Source organism: Pan troglodytes, chromosome 16 (assembly GCF_028858775.2).
Source record: "Pan troglodytes isolate AG18354 chromosome 16, NHGRI_mPanTro3-v2.0_pri, whole genome shotgun sequence".
NCBI lineage: Eukaryota > Metazoa > Chordata > Mammalia > Primates > Hominidae > Pan > Pan troglodytes.
In genome coordinates, this window is record NC_072414.2 from 70778937 (window position 1) to 70799022 (window position 20086).

General features: G+C 53.4%; 1 protein-coding gene across 1 annotated transcript in view; it reads right to left on the reverse strand.

Annotated features, from left to right (window-relative positions):
- The window catches only part of ADAMTS7 (ADAM metallopeptidase with thrombospondin type 1 motif 7), a 52641-nt gene extending 33840 nt beyond the window's left edge, over nt 1–18801 (reverse strand). Inside the window, exons 1-4 of the mRNA XM_024349314.3 lie at nt 18393–18801; nt 7456–7811; nt 5201–5366; nt 3843–4039 (exon numbers count right to left, since the gene is read on the reverse strand). Coding sequence (XP_024205082.2) covers nt 3843–4039; nt 5201–5366; nt 7456–7811; nt 18393–18492 — 819 coding nt within the window. The 5' untranslated portion in view covers nt 18493–18801. The remainder of the gene's footprint in view (nt 1–3842; nt 4040–5200; nt 5367–7455; nt 7812–18392) is intronic.
- Nucleotides 18802–20086: the final 1285 nt, after the last annotated feature.

The window sequence follows — 20086 nt, forward strand, 5'->3', positions numbered from 1 at the left end:
GGCTGCAGTGAGCTGAGATTGCACCACTGCACTCCGACCTGGGCGACAGAGCAAGACTCCATCTCCAAAAGAAAGAAAGAAAGAGAGAAAGAGAGAGAGAGAAAGAAGAAAGAAAATGGGGTAAAAAGGGACCTGTCTTGCTATCCTTGGGACAGACCCACCCAAGCTCTAGGACTCAGGTCTGAGTCTAGCACGGGGAGAATGCTGATAAATTGGGGTCTGTAGGTAGCGTTGGTAAAGAAAGATGAGGCTGTCCTGAAGGTGGCTGTGGGTCAGATACTGCAGCAGCCAAAAAAATAGCCGCAGCCAACCTCGATCGAGCTTAACACGTACAGTCCCTGTGCTGGGGGCTTAGCATGCATTATCTCATTTAATCTTCTTACTTCTAAGGTAGGCACAATTATCCTCGTTTTACAAATGAGGTAAGTGAAGCTCAAAGAGAGGGTAAAGCTGGGCTCAGAACCCAGGTTTCGCTGCTTCAAAGCCCCTGCTTATTTCCTAAATTTGGGGAATGCTGCCTGCCTATTCTGTTGGGGATTCTCAATGCATATTTACTTTGAAGGGTCTGAGAAGTCCTGTAGTAACGAAGTCTGTTTTACCTTTTTTTTTTTTCTTTTGAGACAGAGTCTCATTTTGTCACCCAAGATGGAGTGCAGTTGCATGATCTCGGCTCACTGCAGCCGCTGCAGCCTCCACCTCCTGGGCTCAAGCAATCCTCCCACCTCAGCCCCTCAAGTAGCTGGGACTACAGGTGTGCACCACCATGCCTGGCCCGTTTTACTTTTTTTAACCCTGTGTGGCCAAACTTATTCAACAGCAGCATCTTTTTTTCACAGTGCACTACTGGCATTCTTTGGAACACACTCCCTGAAATATTCCTTGGGAAATGCTACAATGAGACAGAGTCCCCAAGTGTAGGATCGTGCTCTTCCACATCCATCACTTTATCCCAGGTAGAGCGATGGCTCTCAACAAGTCAGTCTTAAATAAACATCTGATCCCGAGGGAACATCTGTTCCCCATCCTTCTGGCCCACCCCGGCCACCATGGCTTCCCAGCTGCCCCTCTCCAGGGCAGGTTAAGGGGCACAGGGGACAGAATGGGGCTTTGGAGGTAGACAGACCTGAGCTCCAGTCCCAGCTGTACCACTTACTAGCTGCGTGACCTTGAGCGAGCCCCTTGACCTCTCTGAATCTTTGTTTCCTCAACTTGAAAATGGGAGTGAGGGCCGGGAGTGGTGGCTCAAGCCTGTAATCCCAGCACTTTGGGAGGACGAGGCGGGCAGAATAGCCTGGCCAATGTGGTGAAGCCCCCCTCTCTACTAAAAATACAAAAACTAGCAAGGCATGGTGGGGCACGCTTGTAATCCCAGCTACTCAGGAGACTGAGGCAGGAGAATCACTTGAACCCAGGAAGCGGAGGTTGCAGTGAGCCGAGATTGTGCCATTGCACTCCAGCCTGGGTGACAAGAGTGAAACTCCACCTCTAAAGAAGTAAATAAATAATAAAATGGGGGTGAGGCTTAGATGAGGTGGTGGGTGTTGAACACTGCACAAAAGGTAGACAGATATTCACAAGGCTCCAGCCCTAATCCACCAGGGCCTCAGGCCACGGCTCCACAGTCCAGCCTTCCTCAGAGGCTGGCCATATGGGTTCCCATGTCCCTGCCATCCCTGCAGCCTCCTAGGGGGTCCAGCACTGTCAGGCTCATAGGTGCCCCCATCCTGTCCTGACCAATGCTGGGCTCACCAGCTCAGAAAAGCTTGATATTGTCAGAGCAGGTGAGTGTGAGAACCAGTCCCACCCTCTCCCCGAGGATGGGGCTCACCAAGTGAATGGGCGGGTCCTATGAGCCAGGGCAAGGCAGCCAGGAAGGGGCCAGGCCCTGGGGCAAAAACACCTGAATCCTGTCACCCAGGTTAAGTTATGGGGTACCTGTTGGGTTGGGCAGGTCTTTTTTTGTTTTTGTTTTTGTTTTTGTTTTTTTTGAGATGGAGTCTCGCTCTGTCACCCAGGCAGGAGTGCAGTGGCACGATCTCAGCTCACTGCAACCTTCGCCTCCCAGGCTCAAGCAATCCTCCCACCTCAGCCTCCCAAGTGGCTAGGACTACAGGTGTGTACAACCACACCCAACTATTTTTTGTATTTTGGTAGAAATGGGGTTTCACCATGTTGGCCAGGCTGGTCTCCAACTCCTGACCTCAAGTGATCTGCCCACCTTGGCCTCTCAAAGTGCTGGGATTATAACCATGAACCACAATACCCAGTCGGGTGCGTCTTACTCTGCCCAGAATCTGGAGCATAGGGGACACTCAGAAAAGTGGGGGTGAAATGAACCCAGTTAACCATTGGTGGCTCCAGTCAGCCTCCTGGGTCTTTCAGGCTGAGCCCCCAAAGTGCTGAGAATGAGAAGGAGGGAACCTCAGGGCCTGAGAACTTGGCCTTGCCCCTTGCTCCACCCCTATAGCCCAGGGGCTGGGCCCTGCTGTCCAGCAATAGCCCTGCTGAACCCTGGCTGTTAGTGGCTCCCCTCCCTGGGCAGATGAAGCTTGATCTGGGCCTTCAAGGCCTCAAATGCCAGGCAGAAGGCTGTGACTTTTATTCCATATGGAACAGGGAGCCAATGAGGGTGTCCCAGTGAGGGAAGAACTGGCCCAGAGCTGCACTCACTGATGAGGACTCAAGTAGTGGGGACGTGATGGCCAGTAGGTAGAGATAACAGCCCTGGATGCAGCCCCTTCCTCTCTTTGAGCCTCAGGTTTCACAGCGATAAACTAGGGGGCCAGACACTGCATGATCTCAGAGGGTTCTTCCTTTAGGGTTGCAGGAGGTGAAGGGCTGGCAGGGGGAAGCAGCAGCATAGAATCCTGGCCCCAGGGCTCCTTTAGATATTATCCTGTTCATAGCACACACACTTACCTTGCCCCCAACAACCCAGCCCAGGAGAGAAACAGGGTTATATGGTGGCCTGCCAACCAGGTGGCTGCTAAGAATGCCAGGGGCAGAGATCTTTCCTCCCAGGGGCTGCAGGAAGCAGCTTGGAGCCTGAGGCCTCCACGGGCACCCACAGGGCAGGAGCAGGGAGTGGCAGCTCTGCAGTAGTCGGCTCCAGGAATCCCAGCTGCAATCAGCCACAGTGCCCCTGGTGGGACTTAGGACACCTGAGCTCCCATCTGGCTCTGCCCTGCCTGGTTGTGTGACCTGGGCAAGTTACTCGCCCTCTGAAGGCCTCTGATATCTCATCCATCATGTGGGGTCAAGAGCAGTTTGCCCACCCCACAAGGTACTGTCGTCATGCCCAGTTCACAGATGAGCAGGCTGAGACTCAGACAGGGCAAGTGACTTGCCCAAGGCTACCAGCTAGCGACCATAGAACTGCACAGATTCTTCTAACTGTAATGTGTGCTGATGTCTCAGGCAGAGTCTCAGGCAGAGTGTGGTCTGATCAGGCATTTCTGTGTTTCCAGCATCTAGCACAGGTCCTGACACAAAGGAAGGAAGTATCTGTGCAGGGAAGCATGAATGACCCAACTAGTCTACAAGCCCCCCAGGCAAGCACAGGGTTGTGGCTACCTCAGTCTCCCACTCCTGCTCCCCCTCCTAGTGGCATGACACCCTATGGTGTCCCCACAGCAGCCCTCTGCCCAGGCTCTCTCACAGTGACTAGCTGCCAAGAACCCCACCCCTTCCTGGCCTCAGGAGCTTGGATACCCTTCTTCCTACTTGGGGCCTAGACCTGGGTCTGGGGTCCAGCCTGACAGCCTTCCTGCCCTGCACCCACTCTTTGCACCCCACCCCCCAACACCATCCCCGCCACCCGCTCCTGGCCCACACAGACTCACCATGTTCATGATGGTCAGCACATAGCTCTCAACCTGTGGCTGTCCGTGGTACTCCACCATTTTGGCATCAGCTACCACCAGGGTCTCCACCCACTTCTCTTTGCTGACCGACCGCTGGTGTAGACGCCTCAGCCGTGGCCGCCGCCACTGCTGCCGCTGCTCCCAACGCTCCCGTCGAGGCTCCAGCTCTGGGTACACTGGAGGCCCAGATGGGGTGGAGTTAGCTGCCAGTGGACAGGCCCAGGGCACACGTCTCCAGGGCCTCTCCTCAGTGAGCTCTCTCTGGGGCACTGGGAACCACACAGGGATCAGAGGCCAGGGGCCTGAATTCGCCTCCTGGCTCTGCCCCAGATCTGTGCTGTGTGGCTCTGCCTGGTCACTTTCCTTTTCTGATCTTGAGATTCCCTGACTAAAAATAGGAATAAATTGCCTCACAGGGGGACCTCAAAGGGCAAATGAAATGGTGGATATAAACACAGTAAAGTACTGTGTCCATGGGAGGGGAACTCCTGGGCCTGACAAAGCTGGCAACTGGGCCCCTATCTCCCCGTGTCACTTCCTCCCACCCTGGGGGGTCAGTGCATCCCAACACAGGCTGACCCCACCCTCTAAACCCCAGCCTGGGGAGGCTGGCCAAGACCCAGCCCAGCTTGCCCTACTGGGCCTGCTCCCCTGACCCAGGCTGCTCCAGATCAGAAGAGGAAGCACATCTATGAAGCTGGGGAAACTGAGGCCAAGAAGCACGCCTCTGTGGATATGTGCTCCAGCAAATGCAGTACCAGAGCTGTGGGCAGCCTGAGATTGGCTTGCCAGCCAAGCATTCCCCAAACCCCAGCAACCCTTAGGAGGCAGCTCCTCACCTGGACTGGCTGGCACTACTGCTGCTCTGCAGAGGAGGCACTGGGTACCACACTCCAGGTCCCAATAATAGAGGTTAGTTATTCTAGGGTGGGAGCAGAGTGGTGGGGGGAGGGAAGTTCCTGGCTAGTGGCCCTGTTGGAGCTAGGCACAGCTCACCCGGCCTGGGCACTGGAGGAAGAACGGTTGGCAGAGCCAGGTACCATAGGCTGTTGTGGGGGAGGGAGCAGAGGGAGGCTGAGCCCCAACGTGGGAGAAGTAGGTGAGATGGAGCGAGGAAGGTCAGTCTAGGGGATTGACTGGGGCAGGTCCGAAAGGCAGAGGACACAGTCTTGTGGCACAATTAAGGGCACAGGCTATGGTAATGTATCCATCTGTCTGTCTGTGTCATCTGGTCTAAGGGGCACTGGGCATGGGGATGTTAAGGGGGGCTTCTAGAAAGGCCCCTTCATGTCCCCAGGCCCAGCACCCACCCGAGAACTGGGAGCAGAAGAGCATACCTTGCACTCCACAGGTGCTTGGAGCACTGGAATCACCCCGCTGTGCCAGCCTCTCCGGGGCCTGACGCTTGTACACCACATGGGGCTGGGCATGGCCAGGCCGGGCCGGGGCACTGTCCAGGGGCTGAATGAAGTAGTCCTCGTTGGAGAGCTGGAACACACCTTTCTGGGGAACAAGCACCAGGGTCACACAGGGAGGGCTGGCCCTCAGCTGCTCTTCTTGCACGTCCCAGAGGCCTGTCCTGCTCAGCTGAGCCCCCACTGCCCATACCACCTGTGACTGTACGTGGACACACTGCACTTCCGTCCCGCTGGGCCTTTGCTCACTCTGTAGCCTCCATCTGGAAAGCCCTTCTCTGCCATTTCACACACAGCCAAACCTTCAAAGCGGAGCTCAGAAGCCTCCGCCCCTGGGGATGCTGCCCCACACACCCACCCCATTAGGAGAGGGAAATGTGTCTGCATCCAAATCTGACAAAACGGTGTCTTAGTCCCAGACAGCCATCCTGAGCGGGGCAGCTTGTGCCCAGGCCTCCAGGCTATTCTCCATCTCCTCTGCATGCCAGCCATTTCCAGCATTGTGCTCCCTCCCAGCTGGCCAGGGCTTCTGACCTTCCCTCTATCTCCCTAAGGCAATGAATCACTCCAAAAGCATCCACAGCCACACCCGAGCGGAGGAGATGCCCACGGCCACCAGGACACCCTGTTCTCTGGGCCCAGGGCTGCCCAGAGAAGGGAAGCTGGCAGGAGTGTCTTGGACATGTCTGCCAGCATTCAGAGTCCAGGGAGGGGAGGGGCCCTGGGAAGCATCTTTGATGCCCACTACCTCCTGAGGAAGCTCAGGGCTCCAACAGGGAAGAAGGTTTTACATCCCTCGGACTTCCCCTCATAGGCACCAATTCTGCCCCTTGGGTCACACAGGACCAGGGGGCCTGGAGGGAGGGCTGGAGAGTGCATCAGCTCTTGGGTCTGGAGACCTGGGTATGAATGCGGAGTCCCCCCCTCCCGCCCACCACTCACTGAATGACTAGGTGACCCTGGGCAAGTTCTCCTCTGAGCCTGTTTCCTCATCTGTGAAATGGGAATGATGCCCCATGTGCACAGCTGCTGCACAGGCTCAACAAGATCAATTGTACATTAAGGGACAGGCACAGGCTCCATAAATGAGAATACTGTGCAGGGCAGATGGGCCTTCAAAGGTCCAGACGTTGTGCAGCTTGTGTTGTGGGCTGCCCTGTCATTAAGCCCTGTGCGGCCACAGCCCATGGTTTTTGCCTGAGCAATCTAAGCTGAGGGCCTCCTGAGAACAGTGGATGCTGAGAGTGTGCACACATCCCCTACTCCTCCCAAACCTCCACCCTCCAGAGCTAGGAGAGTGGGGCTGGTCACCTGAACACGAACAGAAAGGGGCCCTACTCTGCCTGGAGTGGAAGCTGCTCTAATCAGCACCCAATCAGGGAGCAATTAGGGCTGCAGGCAGTAGCCAGCACCACCCTTCAGCCAGGCGAAGCCAGGAAGCTGAGGCCTGCTTTTCCCGGAGTTCTGATTCGAGCAGAGGGGCTGAAAGGGGTTCCTCACCACACCCTGCATAATGGCTACAGGGTGAGGGGTGGCTTTCCTGGAGAAAAGCAGCCTAAAGGGACCTGTGAAGGAACAGTCATAACTGATGCCCCAAGGAAGAGAAGTCAACTGCTTTTTCAGTTACTTAGTCCAGTCAAACGGAGGTTCTCAAAATGGGATCTCTGGACCTGCATCTTCAATATTACCTGAGATGTTTTCAGAAATCCAAGTGTTTGGGCGCCATCCCAGACCTATCCTGCAAAAATTCTGTTTAAACAGGGCCTGAAAGTGATTTGAGCTCATATTAAACTCTCTTTTTTTCTTTCTTTCTTTTCTTTCTTTTTTTTTTTTTTTGAGAGTGCCTGGGGTCTCGCTGTGTCGCCAGCTAAGCGCAATCATCACACCCTACATCCTTGAATTCCTGGGCTCAAGTGATCCTTTCGCCTCAGCCTCCCAAATAGCTGGGACTACAGGTGCACCACCACCCGGCTTTCACATTAAACTTTGAGAACTGTCGTCCTAGAGATCAACGAGGCCTGCGTTGTCACTCCCACTTTACAGGCGTGAATACCGAGGCTGGCAGAGAAAAAGTGCACTGGGCAAAGCCACCAGACAAGTGCGTGGCAAGGCTAGAGCCAATCTCCACATCCCACCACCCGAGACTGCCCCAAGTATACATGTCCCAGCGCACTCACCAGGCCGTCGCAGGCGCTGATGGCCGCCAGGCCACCCTCGAGCTCAGGGTCCTGCACCTCGCCAAGCAGGTGGCAAGCCGGGGTGTGGGCCCGGATGTGCGCGCGGCCCAGGCCGCCGCGCCGCCGCGTCTCGCTCACAAAGCCGGGCGCCAGCAGGTGCTGATTGGCGGTCAGGTTGAAGCGCAGCTCGCGCCCGCGGTATTGTAGCTCGTAGAAGGCGGGCGCGTCTCGGCGCACAGATACATCCCGCTTGCGCAGTGCGCGGGGCCACAGCTCGTAGGACAGGAAGGAGCCCCCCGCGTCGACTCGAACCGGGTGCACGATGTCCAGTGCCGCCCGGCCCTCGGTTGCACGTCCTGCAGGGAGAGAACCACAAACGCCTAGGCCCAGGGCAGACCCGGGTCCTTGCTGGTGGCCGGGGACCAGAAGGGAGCGGCCAAGAGGGGGCTGCTGGAGTCAGAGTATCTGGATTCAAATCCTCGCCGGGCTATCTACTAACTCTGCTATTTCATCTTTCCGTGCCTCAGTTTCTCCATCTGGATCGTTGCAGTAACTTCTTTTGTTGTTGTTGTTTGTGTTTTGGGTTTTTTGTTTGTTTGTTTTGAGACAGTCTCGCTCTGTCGCCCAGGCTGGAGTGCGTGGCGCGATCTCGGCTCACTGCAACCTCTGCCTCCTGGGTTCAAGCGATTCTCCCGCCTCAGGAGTAGCTGGGACTACAGGCACACGCGACCACGCCCAGCTATTTTTTGTATTTTTAGCAGACACAGGATTTCACCATGTTGGCCAGGCTGGTCTCAAACTCCTGAACTCAGGTGATACGCTCGCCTCGGCCTCCCAAAGTGCTGCAATTACAGGCGTCAGCCACTGCGCCCGGCCTGGATTGCTGCGGTAACTTCCTAACAGGTCTCTCTGTTTTCACTATTGCCTACACCAGGTGCCCCTCCCCTCGTGTTTTCACCAAGGGAAAGCAGCCAGAAAGATTCATTCAAAACCAGCGCGATCATCGTCTTACTCTGCTCAAAATCCTGCAATGGCGCCCATCTCACTCAGAGCAAAAGACAAAGTTCTGGCCTGTATGAGGCCCTAGGCAAGGTGACCTCTCCAATCTCATGTCCAGCTACACAGCCCTAGTTCCCTCCACTCCACCCACTGGCCTCCTTGCAGTTCCTCCACAGGCCAGACGTGCTCCTGCTTCAGGATTTTGCATTGCTGTTCCCTACACCTGGAACACTCTTCTCTCTGTTTTCCACGTGGCTAAACCATTCACTTTTGGGTTGTTGCTCAAATGTCTCCTTCTCAATGAGGCCTCCTCTAATGACTTTATTTTAAAATTGCAACTCCCTAGCTCTCCCTATCCCCCTTCCTTTCTTTATTTTTCCCCACAGCACTCCTGACATACCATGTCACTTAGCATTTTCATTATTTTTTCTATTTATTTGTTTTCTCCCTTCCCTCCCAGTGTAATCTAGGAAGGCAAGAATCTATATTCTTTGCCCCTGCTTTTTTTTTTGAAATGGGTTCTTGCTCTGTCGCCCAGACAGGAGTGCAGGTGGGCAATCATAGCTCACTGCAGCCTCCAACTCCTGAGCTCGAGCCATCCTCCCATCTCAGCCTCCGAAGTAGCTGGGACTACAGGTGGATGCCACCACACTTGGCTAATTTTTTTTTATTTTTAATTTTTTTAATAGAGATGGGATCTCACTATGTTACCCAGGCTAGTCTCAAACAAACTCCTGGGCTCAAGCGATCCTTCTACCTCAGCCTCCCATAGTTCTGGGATTACAGGCGTGAGGCACCGAGGCTGGCCCTGGATAATTTTTTTTTTTTTTTTTTGTAGAGATGGGAGTTTTGCTGTGTTGCCCAGGCTGGTCTCGAACTGCAGGTCTCAAGCGATCCTCCCACCTCAGCCTCCTAAATTGTTGGGATTACAGGTGTGAGCCACCACACTTGGCCCTTTATATTCTTTGTTGAAGATTTAAGTGTTAGAGGAAGTGTCCAGAACTTAGTCCTTTTTTGGTATTTGTTGAATGACTCTGTAGAATGCAGATAACCACAGCACTTACAATCTCGATGCTGTCATGAGGATTAAACCTGGTGGAGCTACTCCCTTTAGCAGTGCCTGAGCCACTGGTTGAATATGATGGCAATTATGATTGTTATGATTATTATTAGCCTGATGGATTTAAAAATGTGCTCTCAGGTGCGTGAGCATTCTGCAAGTGTCTCCAGGCCTCCTGGATTGGGGAGACAGAGAAAGACCACTCCACTGGGGCTCCCTGGCCCCTAACCACCACTTCAACAGGGTAGCTCTGGTTTCTTTCTTTTACATGCAAGAATTCATTTAAAGAAAGGTTCCAGGGATGGAAAAAATTGGCAGACCTCTGCTCAGGCCCTTGCAGTTTAAAAACCCCTCTCTGTTGCTCTGTCCTCCTGGATTTCCTAGTAAGGCCTGGATTCTTATCCTTTTTTGCCACAAACCCCTTCTCCTCAGAACAATGTTTTGAAATGCATAAAATAAAATACACAGGAGTGGTTGGGCACGGTGGCTCATGCCTGTAATCCTAGCACTTTGGGAGGCCGAGGCAGGCAAATCACTTGAGCTCAGGAGTTTGATACCAGCCTGGCCAACATAGTGAAACCCCATCTCTACTAAACATGCAAAAATTAGCCAGGCTTGGTGGTGCCTGCCTGTAATCCCAGCTACTCAGGAGACTGAGGCAGGAGAATCACTTGAACCTGGGAGGTGGAGGTTGTAGTGAGCTGAGACCGCATCACTGCACTCCAGCCTGGGCGACAGAGTGAGACCCTGCCACAAAAAAATAAATAAATAAAATAAAACATACAGGAGTACCAAGGAAATTGATTAGATTGAAATACAGTTATCAAAATAATTTAAGGCCAGGCATAGTCGTTCATACCTGTAATCCCAGAACTTTGGGAGAATGAGATGGGAGGATCACTTGAGCCTAGGAGTTCAAGACCAACTGGGCAACATAATGGGAGCTTGTCACTACAAAAAAAAAAAAAAAAATTAGCCAGGCAAGGTGGTGCACACCTATAGTCCCAGCTACTTGGAATGCTGAGGTGGGAGGCTCTCTTGAGCCCAGGAGGTTGAGGCTGCAGTGAGTCATGATGGCGCCACTGCACTCCAGCCTAGGTGATAGAGTGAGACATTATCTCAAAAACGAAACATAACAAAACAAAAAATAATTTAAAAAGTAGGGTGTGGAATTATACTTTAAACAAGATTTTGTGGCAAATTTAACAACTATGGTCTTTTTTTTTTTTTTGAGACAGAGTCTCTCTCTGTCACCCAGGGTGTAGTGCAGTAGCTCAATCTTGGCTCACTGCAACCTCTGCCTCCCAGGTTCAAGCAATTCTTGTCTCTTAGCCTTTCAAGTAGCTGGGACTACAGGTGCATGCCATCACTCCCAGCGAGTTCTTGTATTTTTAGTAGAGACGGGGTTTTGCCATGTTGGCAAGGCTGGTCTTGAACTCCTGGCCTCTAGTGATCCACTCACCTCAGCCTCCAAAAGTGCTAGGATTACAGGTGTGAGCCACTGTGCCTGGCAACTATGGAAATTTTGAAGTAGTGATGAACGTAAACCTTATTTCAAGATACATGCAACAACTGTAATGAGATAGAAAAATATTTGGTTTGCTGTATTGGTAACAAAACCACAGGTGCTGTTGGGATTTGCTAATAATATTCATAATTGAGGGAAATGCTAAATTTTGTTGAGAGATTACAAAAAGTAAATATGTAATATTTTCCCATTCAAGTTCATGGATCCCCTCAGTTCACGGTCCCTTAGGCTGTGGACCCCAGGTTAGGACACCTGCAGTAAGGTGTCCAGACTGCTTCCTAGGTGAGACAGCAAAGGGAGGCTCAGAGAGGTGGAGAGACTGGCCTAGAGCCACACAGTAACAGTGAGAGTGGCAGTGCTGAGACTGGGACTCAAGTCCCCCAAATGGTTTCAGTCTCTTCAGTAACATTGCTCTATATTCTCAACAGTCCATCCCTTACTGGGCCTCAGTTTCCCCATCATTAATGTGAAAGAGTTGAATTATATCACATTTCTCAAATCTCTTTGGCCACCAGGTCTAGTCTCAAGAGAAATCTCATGTGCCGGGAGTTGGGAGAGCTCCGGCATCCATGCTTTTCCCCCCCTTTTCCCTCTCTGCAGTTCCCAGGCTCTAAAGAGCACAGTTAGGGAACTTGGCAATCTGGAGTTTCTCGATTGGGTTTATACCCAGCTCCCAGGATCCTGGCTGTTCACGACAATAGACTCTTCAGGCTCGCATGAATGCCTGAGTGCCCTGCTGACATCTCACCAGGGTTCCTTCTGCTGCTGCCCAGCCCGAAGCTCCATCCCAGCAGGCTGCGGAAACCAAACTTGCCCTCCAGTCTGTCCTCTGCCAAACTGCACGTAGAGTGCCCTGCACAAGCCAGTGCTGCGCCCCTGCTGAGAGCATCTCCCTCTGCTCACAACTGCCGCAGCAATGCCAGCCTCAAAGAGCTTTCTCTGAGAGTCAAGAGACTGGGTAGGCTGGGGCAACGTGCTGTGTGGCTCTGAGCTAATCTTCCCCATCACTGAGCTTCAGCGGGCCACTAGTGCAAGGATTTTCCAGACCTCACAGATGAATTTCTTAAAAAAAAAAATCCCAGGCCCCATCCCAGACTCACTAAATCAGCATTTCCAGGAAACTAGGACTAGGGACTAGGAAGCTATGTTTTTACCAAGAGCCTCCGGGAACTGTGATCCTCAGGAAAGTTAGGAAATCCCCCACTGGGAGTGAACCTGGCTGGTCATCAGCAGTACCTGGAGAGCTCTGAAAAACTGCAGATGCCCAGGACCCAGCCCAGAGATTCTGGTTGCACAGATCCAGGGCTCTGGGGGCCCTAGAATGTGTATTTTCTGTGTTTTTCTAGACCTTCCCAGGGATTCTGATCTAGCCAGTTCAGAGGCTGGCATTCAGAAGCCACCGGACTGGATGATTTAAGGCGACTTCTTGCTCTGACATCCTAATAAGGGCATATGGGACTACAACTCCTCAACCACAGTGTGCAGATTTGCTTGTGTTGATCAGTTATTGATTTTTTGGTTTGTTTTGGCTGACACAAATATTGAAAAACGTTTTAGTCAATTGCCAATGTTTAAGAATCACATGATCTTGTACAAAAATCTCAATTTTCAGCTTTTCTTGAAAAGTCTTATCATCCATCCATGTCAGGCTTAAATTGCTCCCTGGCAGAAGTGGCTGGGGTGGAGCAGTGAGTTCCCTTTAGGAAGGGCCTATGCTCCCCGGTCCTCAGTCCCCACCACTCCATATTCATTCCCAGTACTGTGGCTGCAAGTAGGCTCCCTTTCCCATCATGCTTGTGTTTCCTTTCACTCAGTAAAGAACGGAGTCTCTAACAAAAGTGGGAAAACAAGAGATGGGCCAAGAGGCCCCATGTTTCAGGAAAAATCTGTCTCCCTACCCACCTCGTTTGCTCATTTACGTTACCTGCCTAGTCCATGGCATTCGGTATGTGACCCTTGGCTACTAAGTGTGAGGGGGCACTAGGTGCTCCAAAGTCCAGGACGGTGGATAAGACACCATCCTTGCCTTCAATGGAGAAATGGCCGGACGCAGTGCCTCACACCCGTAATCGCAGCATTTTGGAAGACCGAGGAGGGCAGATTGCTTGAGTTTAGGAGTTCGAGACCAGCCTGGGCAACATGGTGAAATCCCATCTCTATAAAAATACAAAAATTAGCCAGGCATGGTGGTGTATGCCTATAGTCTCAGCTACTCTGGAGGCTGAGGTGGGAGGATTACTTGAGCCTGGGAGGCGGAGGTTGCAGTGAGCAGAAATTGTACCACTGTACTCCAGCCTGGATGACAGAGCGAGACTCTGACTCCCCCCCCAGAAACACACACACACACACACACACACACAAAACAGAAAAATGGGTGTAGTAGACCCAAGACCCCCACTCTGGCACAGTGCTGACAAGGTCCAAGCAAGGGGAAAGGATGACACCTTATGGATGCATTGGAATGAAGAAAAGTTTCATCAAGGAGGATGCATTTGAGATGTCCCTTAACATATGTTAATTCAACAGTGAAGACAAGAAGGGCCTCATGGTGGTAGGGGCACTGTGTGGTAAACCCTCAGAGAAGTGGGGAAAAGCCAGAAGTAAGAAAGGGCAACAAGAAGTTTAATCTTGGTCCAGGCATGTGTTTTGTAAAATGGGAGGCAATGGAGGGACAAAATAATGCACTATAGAGCATGGGCTTTGAAAGTAACAAGACCCAGGGCAGGCCCAAGTGGGCCACTTAATAGTTGTATAATCTGAGTCACTGCATATCTCTGGGTTTGTTTCCTCATCTGCTTGGAGAATCCAGGCCAGAAAACGTAAGGAAGGGAGCCCAGGTCAAGGAGACGAAAATGACAGAGATAGGGAAGAACTACTTCCCAGGTTCACTCCCAGTGGGAGATTTCCTAACTTTCCCAAGGATCACAGTTCGTGGAGGCTACAACTCCAAGGCTTGTTTTTGTTTTGTTTTGTTTTTGTTTTTGTTTTTTTGAGAGAGAGTTTCGTTCTTGTCCCCCAGGCTGGAGTACAATTGCACGATCTTGGCTCACTGCAACCTCCGGCTGCTGGGTTCAAGCAATTCTCCTGCCTCAGCCTCCCAAGTAGCTGTAATTACAGGTGCAAGCCACCACGCCCAACTAATTTTTGTATTTTTAGTAGAGGTGGGGTTTCGCCATGTTGGCCAGGCTGGTCTCGAACTCCTGACCTCAGGTGATCCACCCGCCTCAGCCTCCCAAAGTACTGGGATTACAGGCATGGGCCACCATGCCCACCCTCCAAGACTTGTTTTAAGTGAGTATTAACGTTGGTTCCCAGGGCAAGGACAATCCCAGCCAAGGCAGCTAAAGATGAGCTGAAGGTCAGGGGGGCACTGATGCCAACCAGCTCTAAAATTCTCAACTGGAGGAGCTACATGACACTCTTTTAGGCAAGTTTTGTCCTCAAATGCATGTGGTTGGGGGATGGAAGCAGGTATGTAACTGAGGAATCAACCACTGGGGAGAAAAGGCCCCAAAAGCTTAAAAAAAATAAAGTATCTCTGGAGAAGAACCCATGCCCCAGCGGATGTACAGTCCTGTTGAGAATACCTGCTGTAGATCCTGGGCAAATATTGCAAGACAGAAATTCCAGATGACTTACAAAGAAGCATCCTATTAAGTTCAAAAATGTGGACAGGGCTAAGTAGAGCTATGCCGCAGGTGAAAAGCATTCGGATTAGTGAGCTCTAGAGCCAGACAGGCTGTGTTTGAATCCCAGCTCTGCTACCCATATCTGTGAGACCATGGGTAAATTACTCAACCACTCAGAATCTCAGTTTCTCCATCTGTAAAATGGGGATGATAATAATTACAGCTGCTCTCTTTGGTTGTGTAAGAATTAAATGAGTTAATATGTAAGTGCTTATAACAACAGCTGGCACATAGCAAATGTGAGCTAAGTTATGACTGAAAATTAGCAAGAGAACTTCTAAAGTATATTTAGCTTTTTCTTTTAAAAACTTGTTGTTTTATCTGTTTGCCTAATGGCTTAAAAACAAACAAAACAAAACAAAACAAAAAACATGTTTTCATTTATTTATTTCTTTTTTTTTTTCTGAGATCTCCCAGGCTGGAGTGCAGTGATGCGATCGTGGTTTACTGCAGCCTTGACCTCCTGGGCTCATGCAATCCTCCCACCTCAGCCTCTCAAGTAGCTGGGACTACAGGCGTGGACTACCAGGCCTGGATAATTTTTTAATTTTTTTGTAGAGATGGGGTCTCATTATGCTGCCCAGGCTGGTCTTGAATTTCTGTGCTCAAATGATCTGCCTACCTTGGCCTCCCAAAGTGCTGGAATTACAGGTGTGAATCACTGTGTCTGGTCTAAAACATGTTTTTTAATCAACAATAAAAGAATAGACTTACAGGATGTTGCCACTTTTATTGCAATAATTTTTTTCTTGTTTTGTTCAGATTTTTTCTTTTTTTCTTTTTTTTTTTTTTTTTTTTGAGACAGTCTCCCTGTGTCACCCAGGCTAGAATGCAGTGGTGCAATCTCGGCTCACCGCAACCTCTGCCTCCTGGGTTCAAGCAATTCTCATGCCTCAGCCTTCCGAGGAGCTGGGATTACAGGCATGCACCACCACGTCCAGCTAATTTTTGTATTTTAATAGAGACGGAGTTTCACCATGTTGGCCAGGCTGGTTTCAAACTCCTGGCCTCAAGTGATCCGCCAGCTTCAGCTTCCCAAAGTGCTGGGATTACAAGCATGAGCCACTGCACCCCGCCAGCATTACTTTTTTTTTTTATAGTGAACTTGTATTGTTTTGCCATTAAAATATTTTTAAAGAGTGCAGGGGTAAGTTTAAAAATAAGTAACTTTCACTGTAGCCTAGTTGACCTCAGTAGAGATGTTGGTGGCTGAAACTAGCACCACCCAGTGCCAGCAAGGAGTAATTGCAGGTTCCAGTCTCGACCGGTTATGTGCTTGCAACAAAGCTGAGCCTGCAGAGTTCAAGTGACAGTGGGATGGCAACAGGCACCATTCAAGAGGACTGCCAGAGATTCATGGCCAAATCTATTCTGCCAAGTCAGGAGGTCTGTTCTGATTGGACCAAGCTCCTGCCACATTGGGTGTTAAATACTTTTTATATCTCCCCTGGGTGACAGAACTGTCACTTTGGAGCTTCTACCAAAGAAATGCCAAGATGGTGTTTACCCTCACCTCCCTATCAAGAACCTGAGTTACAATCCAGCCCTTCAAATGACCCACAGCTCATGCCAAGGAGGAAAAATAACTGGCAGGGTGGGGGGTAGTATGTGAATGCCCTCCTCTGTGAGTTCTAGTATGCACAGAAACACATGCACACAGGGTTCACATGTGCCATACAGCATGAGGAGGACACATGACTGGGCTCCAGCCTCAGAAACCCTAGCAGGTCCCTGGGTCAGTCACAAGTGGGGAAAAGGGATATATTTTCCTAAAAGTGAGCCCAGGATGAGCCCTTTGGTCTTAAAGAAGGTAACATTCAGTGGTAGGAGGAGCCCCAGGCTTAGGTCCTGGGCTTCAAAGAAAATGACAAACAGGCCAGCAGCCTCAGAGTCACCAATCCTGAGGGAGTGCAGAACATGAAGGACCCCATGCTCTATATCTATGGGAACACTAGAGACAGACTCCACCCTTGGAGTGTTTGTGCCCAGATTAGGTTGGAGAGAGTGCCTGGCCTGCCTCCACCCTCAAACAGCAGGTCCAGGTCATCTGGGGAGTCCTGGGTCGGCCTGGCAGATTAATAAAAATAATGACCACTACATTGTAGTCACTGTGTCCTGCCTGAGCAACTGACATATTCAATATCTCATTTAATCCTCATAAGAATCCCACGAGGTTGACCGCACCCAACTCTTCCCACAGCTGCCAGGGGGCCAGGACCCAAGTCCTGAGGGAAGCATTTTCCTGCTCTCTCATTCCCATCGCCCGGTTCATCCTCCTCAGCCCCCAGCTCTGGACAGTGGAAAACACAAGCCTCATTCAGGAAGCTCAGGAGTCCAACCCCACAGGTCGCTCTACTCTGAGCCTGTTTGCTGGTCCATAAAAGGACTTTCCACCACTTGCTTTGCACGGTTGTTGTGGAGATGATGAGAAATAAGAACCCGTGAGGCTGGCACACAGTAGGTGCTCATGAAATGTTCGCTCCCTCTGCGCTCTGCGCATGGCTGCTAGACCAAATCTTTCCAAAACACTGCTTTCATCAGCTGCTCCCCTCAACGGCTTCCCAAACCTCTAAGATCAAGAGTCAATGTCCCCATCCTTCCCGCCCAGACTACTTTCTCGTCACAATCCCTCCAGTGGGGAGGCAGGTCGACCCCATCCCAGCAAGCAACCCTAATCCAGTCCCCCGACTGATGCTCCCCAGGAGAGGGCCCCACTCCCTCCACGCCCTTCCAGCTCATCCAGAATCCATCCATCCTTCCAGTCTCTCCAACCTCATGCCCCTCCTCTCCTACAAACCCTGCCGGTCGGCTCTATTGCAGGACTCTCCCCACTATCCACCGGCTCCCCTGACTGGGAGCTCCCTGAGCACCGGGCCTGGGGTCTCCTACATCCTCGGTTACTGAATTCCCAGGCCGGCTGCGTCGGACGCGCCAGCAGCGCGGCCGCCCGGCAGGTCGCCGCCAAACAAGAGTCTGGACGCAGGCCAGAGGCTCGTCGGAGGCCGGCCCGGCGGGGCGGGGAGAGTTAACCCATGGCCGGGAAAAGAAGCTCCTGCTCCCCGCTCCACTCCCGGCGTCTTCACACTTGGGGAAGGGAGAGGCAGGAAGTGCAAGGACCGCGCAAGCCCCGGCCCCCCGAGCCGCCAGGGGCCGCGCCAGCAGCCCAGATGCGGTGGGCGGGAGCTGGGGGGGCGGCGGGGTCCCGCGAAGACCTGCGACCTGGCGCCCTCGCCGGCTGTGTCCCGGCCAGCCCGCTTTCCAGGCGAGCCCCGCTAAGGAGTGTGAGAAACCAAATCCTCAGTGGGTAAACCGCGCTCCGTCCAGCCCACTCGGACGAGAGCTCTCCCGGGAGCGAGGCGCGTTGCTGCACCCGAGGTGGGGAAACCGGAGCCCGAAGAGCGGAAGGGGCTTATTCCAGGCGACAGGCAGTGTCAGTAACTGAATCAGGGGCCGAGGAAGTTTCCCCAGAAGCGCGGCTTCGCTCCCGGCCCGGCCCGACCCCGACTACTGTCCCCTAATACCCGGGGAGCGGAAGACGCGACCAACTCCAGGCACAGCGGAGCCGGCGCGGGGTCCACAAAGGTGAAGAGGGACAAAACCGAGACTGGGGGAGCGGGAAGGGGTAGCAGGGCCGGCTGGCCGGGGAGGGGCGGACACCCACCTGGTGCGGGTCCGGGGGCGCCGGGAGCCAGAGCGCAGAGGAGCAGGAGGAGGGGGCGCAGCAAAGGCGCGGGGCTGCGGGGACTGGGGCCGCCGGGCATGGCAGGAACCGGGCGGCCGCCGGGTGACCCCGCGCGCACGCTCTCGTCCGTCCCGTCCAGTCGCTGCCTGGTCCCAGGTCCGGCTCAGGACATGCCCGGCCGGCGTGCAGCTCCCGGCGACCCGGCCCCGACTCCGTTCGGCTGCGCTCGGTCCGCGGGCAACAAAGGCTGCAGGGCCCGCCCCCTTGGCCGCTGCAGAGGCAAAGAAAAGACAAGAGAGCTAGAAGGAGAGAAAGAAAGAAAGAAAGGGAGGGAGGGTGAGGGAGGGCGGCTGCCGGCCCCCGCCCCGCCCCTCGGACTCCTTCCCCCGCCCCTGGCCCCGCCCCGCCCCGGCCGGCCCCGGCCTCATCGGCCCCGCAGGCCGCGCTCGCCTCAAGGGCTGGCCGGCCCGGCGCAGGCAGCGCCCCGCAACGGATGTCCGCCCCCCTCGCCCCCCTGTCCCGAGCGCCCCCTGCCGGCGGAGCCCGGCCAGGTCTTCCCGACCCCGGCCGGTTGAGGCCCCCCGGAAAGAATCTGGAATTTCCAGAATTAATGTGTTGTCCCTAAATTGGGCTCCACGAGGTGCCCTTCGCTGTGTTCCCCAGGCCAAGCAGGGCAGCCCCTCAAAAGGGGACACGGGAGGCCTCCCGAGGGCCACACCGGGGGCCCTGCTTCAAAGCTATCTGCGGAGACAGGCCTGGGCCCTCCCTGGACAGACAGCGGTTGCCCGCGCGAGGTGGGGCCCCGCAGTTCCTCGTCTCCTGACTCCTCTCCTAGTGCGTTTGCTTGAAGCAGAGCGCAGAGTTGAGCCCACAGGCGGGGGACCGCGGCTTCGCCCAGGCCAGCGCCCACAGACTTTCAGCAGGGGCTCCCGGGGAGCCTGGAGGCCGGCCAACCCCAGCCTCACATCCCAGGCCAGCCTCCGCCTCCAACACCGGCCGTCTGTCCTTCGTGGCCCCAGCCCTGGCTCTGGCTTCCGGCTCCCCTTCCCCCTGTGCTCCCAGGAGCTTCCTTTCTCCCTTCTGCCGTCACTAAACATGGCCCTGTACCGAGGACGCCCGTCTTGTCCTCGGGGCGGTTGCGGTCAGCTTCCTCCCCTTGGTTAGTCTTTGTGTGCCCCCTGCCCTCTGAGGCCCGCACACCTCCTCATTGTCCAGTCTCCTGGGCCCTTTCATTCAATTCCTGGAAGCTCACTTCTGGCTTCCTCTCCACCCTCAACCTGTCTGTCCTCTAGGGAATTTGTGTAGCACAGGGTCACCTACTTCCTCCATCTCATCTCCAGTGACCTTCCACTCCACCTCAGCCATCAGGTCTCAGGGCCACAGCCTGGGCTGTGTCATCCCTCAGAACTGCTCCATCTTGGAAATCCGAAGCTCAGGTGCCCCCCTGTCAGACCCGACTCTGCAGTCCTTTCCACCTTCACAATCCCACTATGTATTGCTCTTCCTCCAGTCCCTTGATACCTTCCTCTTCGCCCCACCTACCAGCCCCTCCTGGCTTCACCTACTTCCCTCCCAGCTACATCCACTGCTTGACTCCTGGCCCCTACCCAACCACCTTCCATTTCTTCCCCACTGCTTACACCAGCTGGTCTTGCTGCTCAGTGACAGGGACA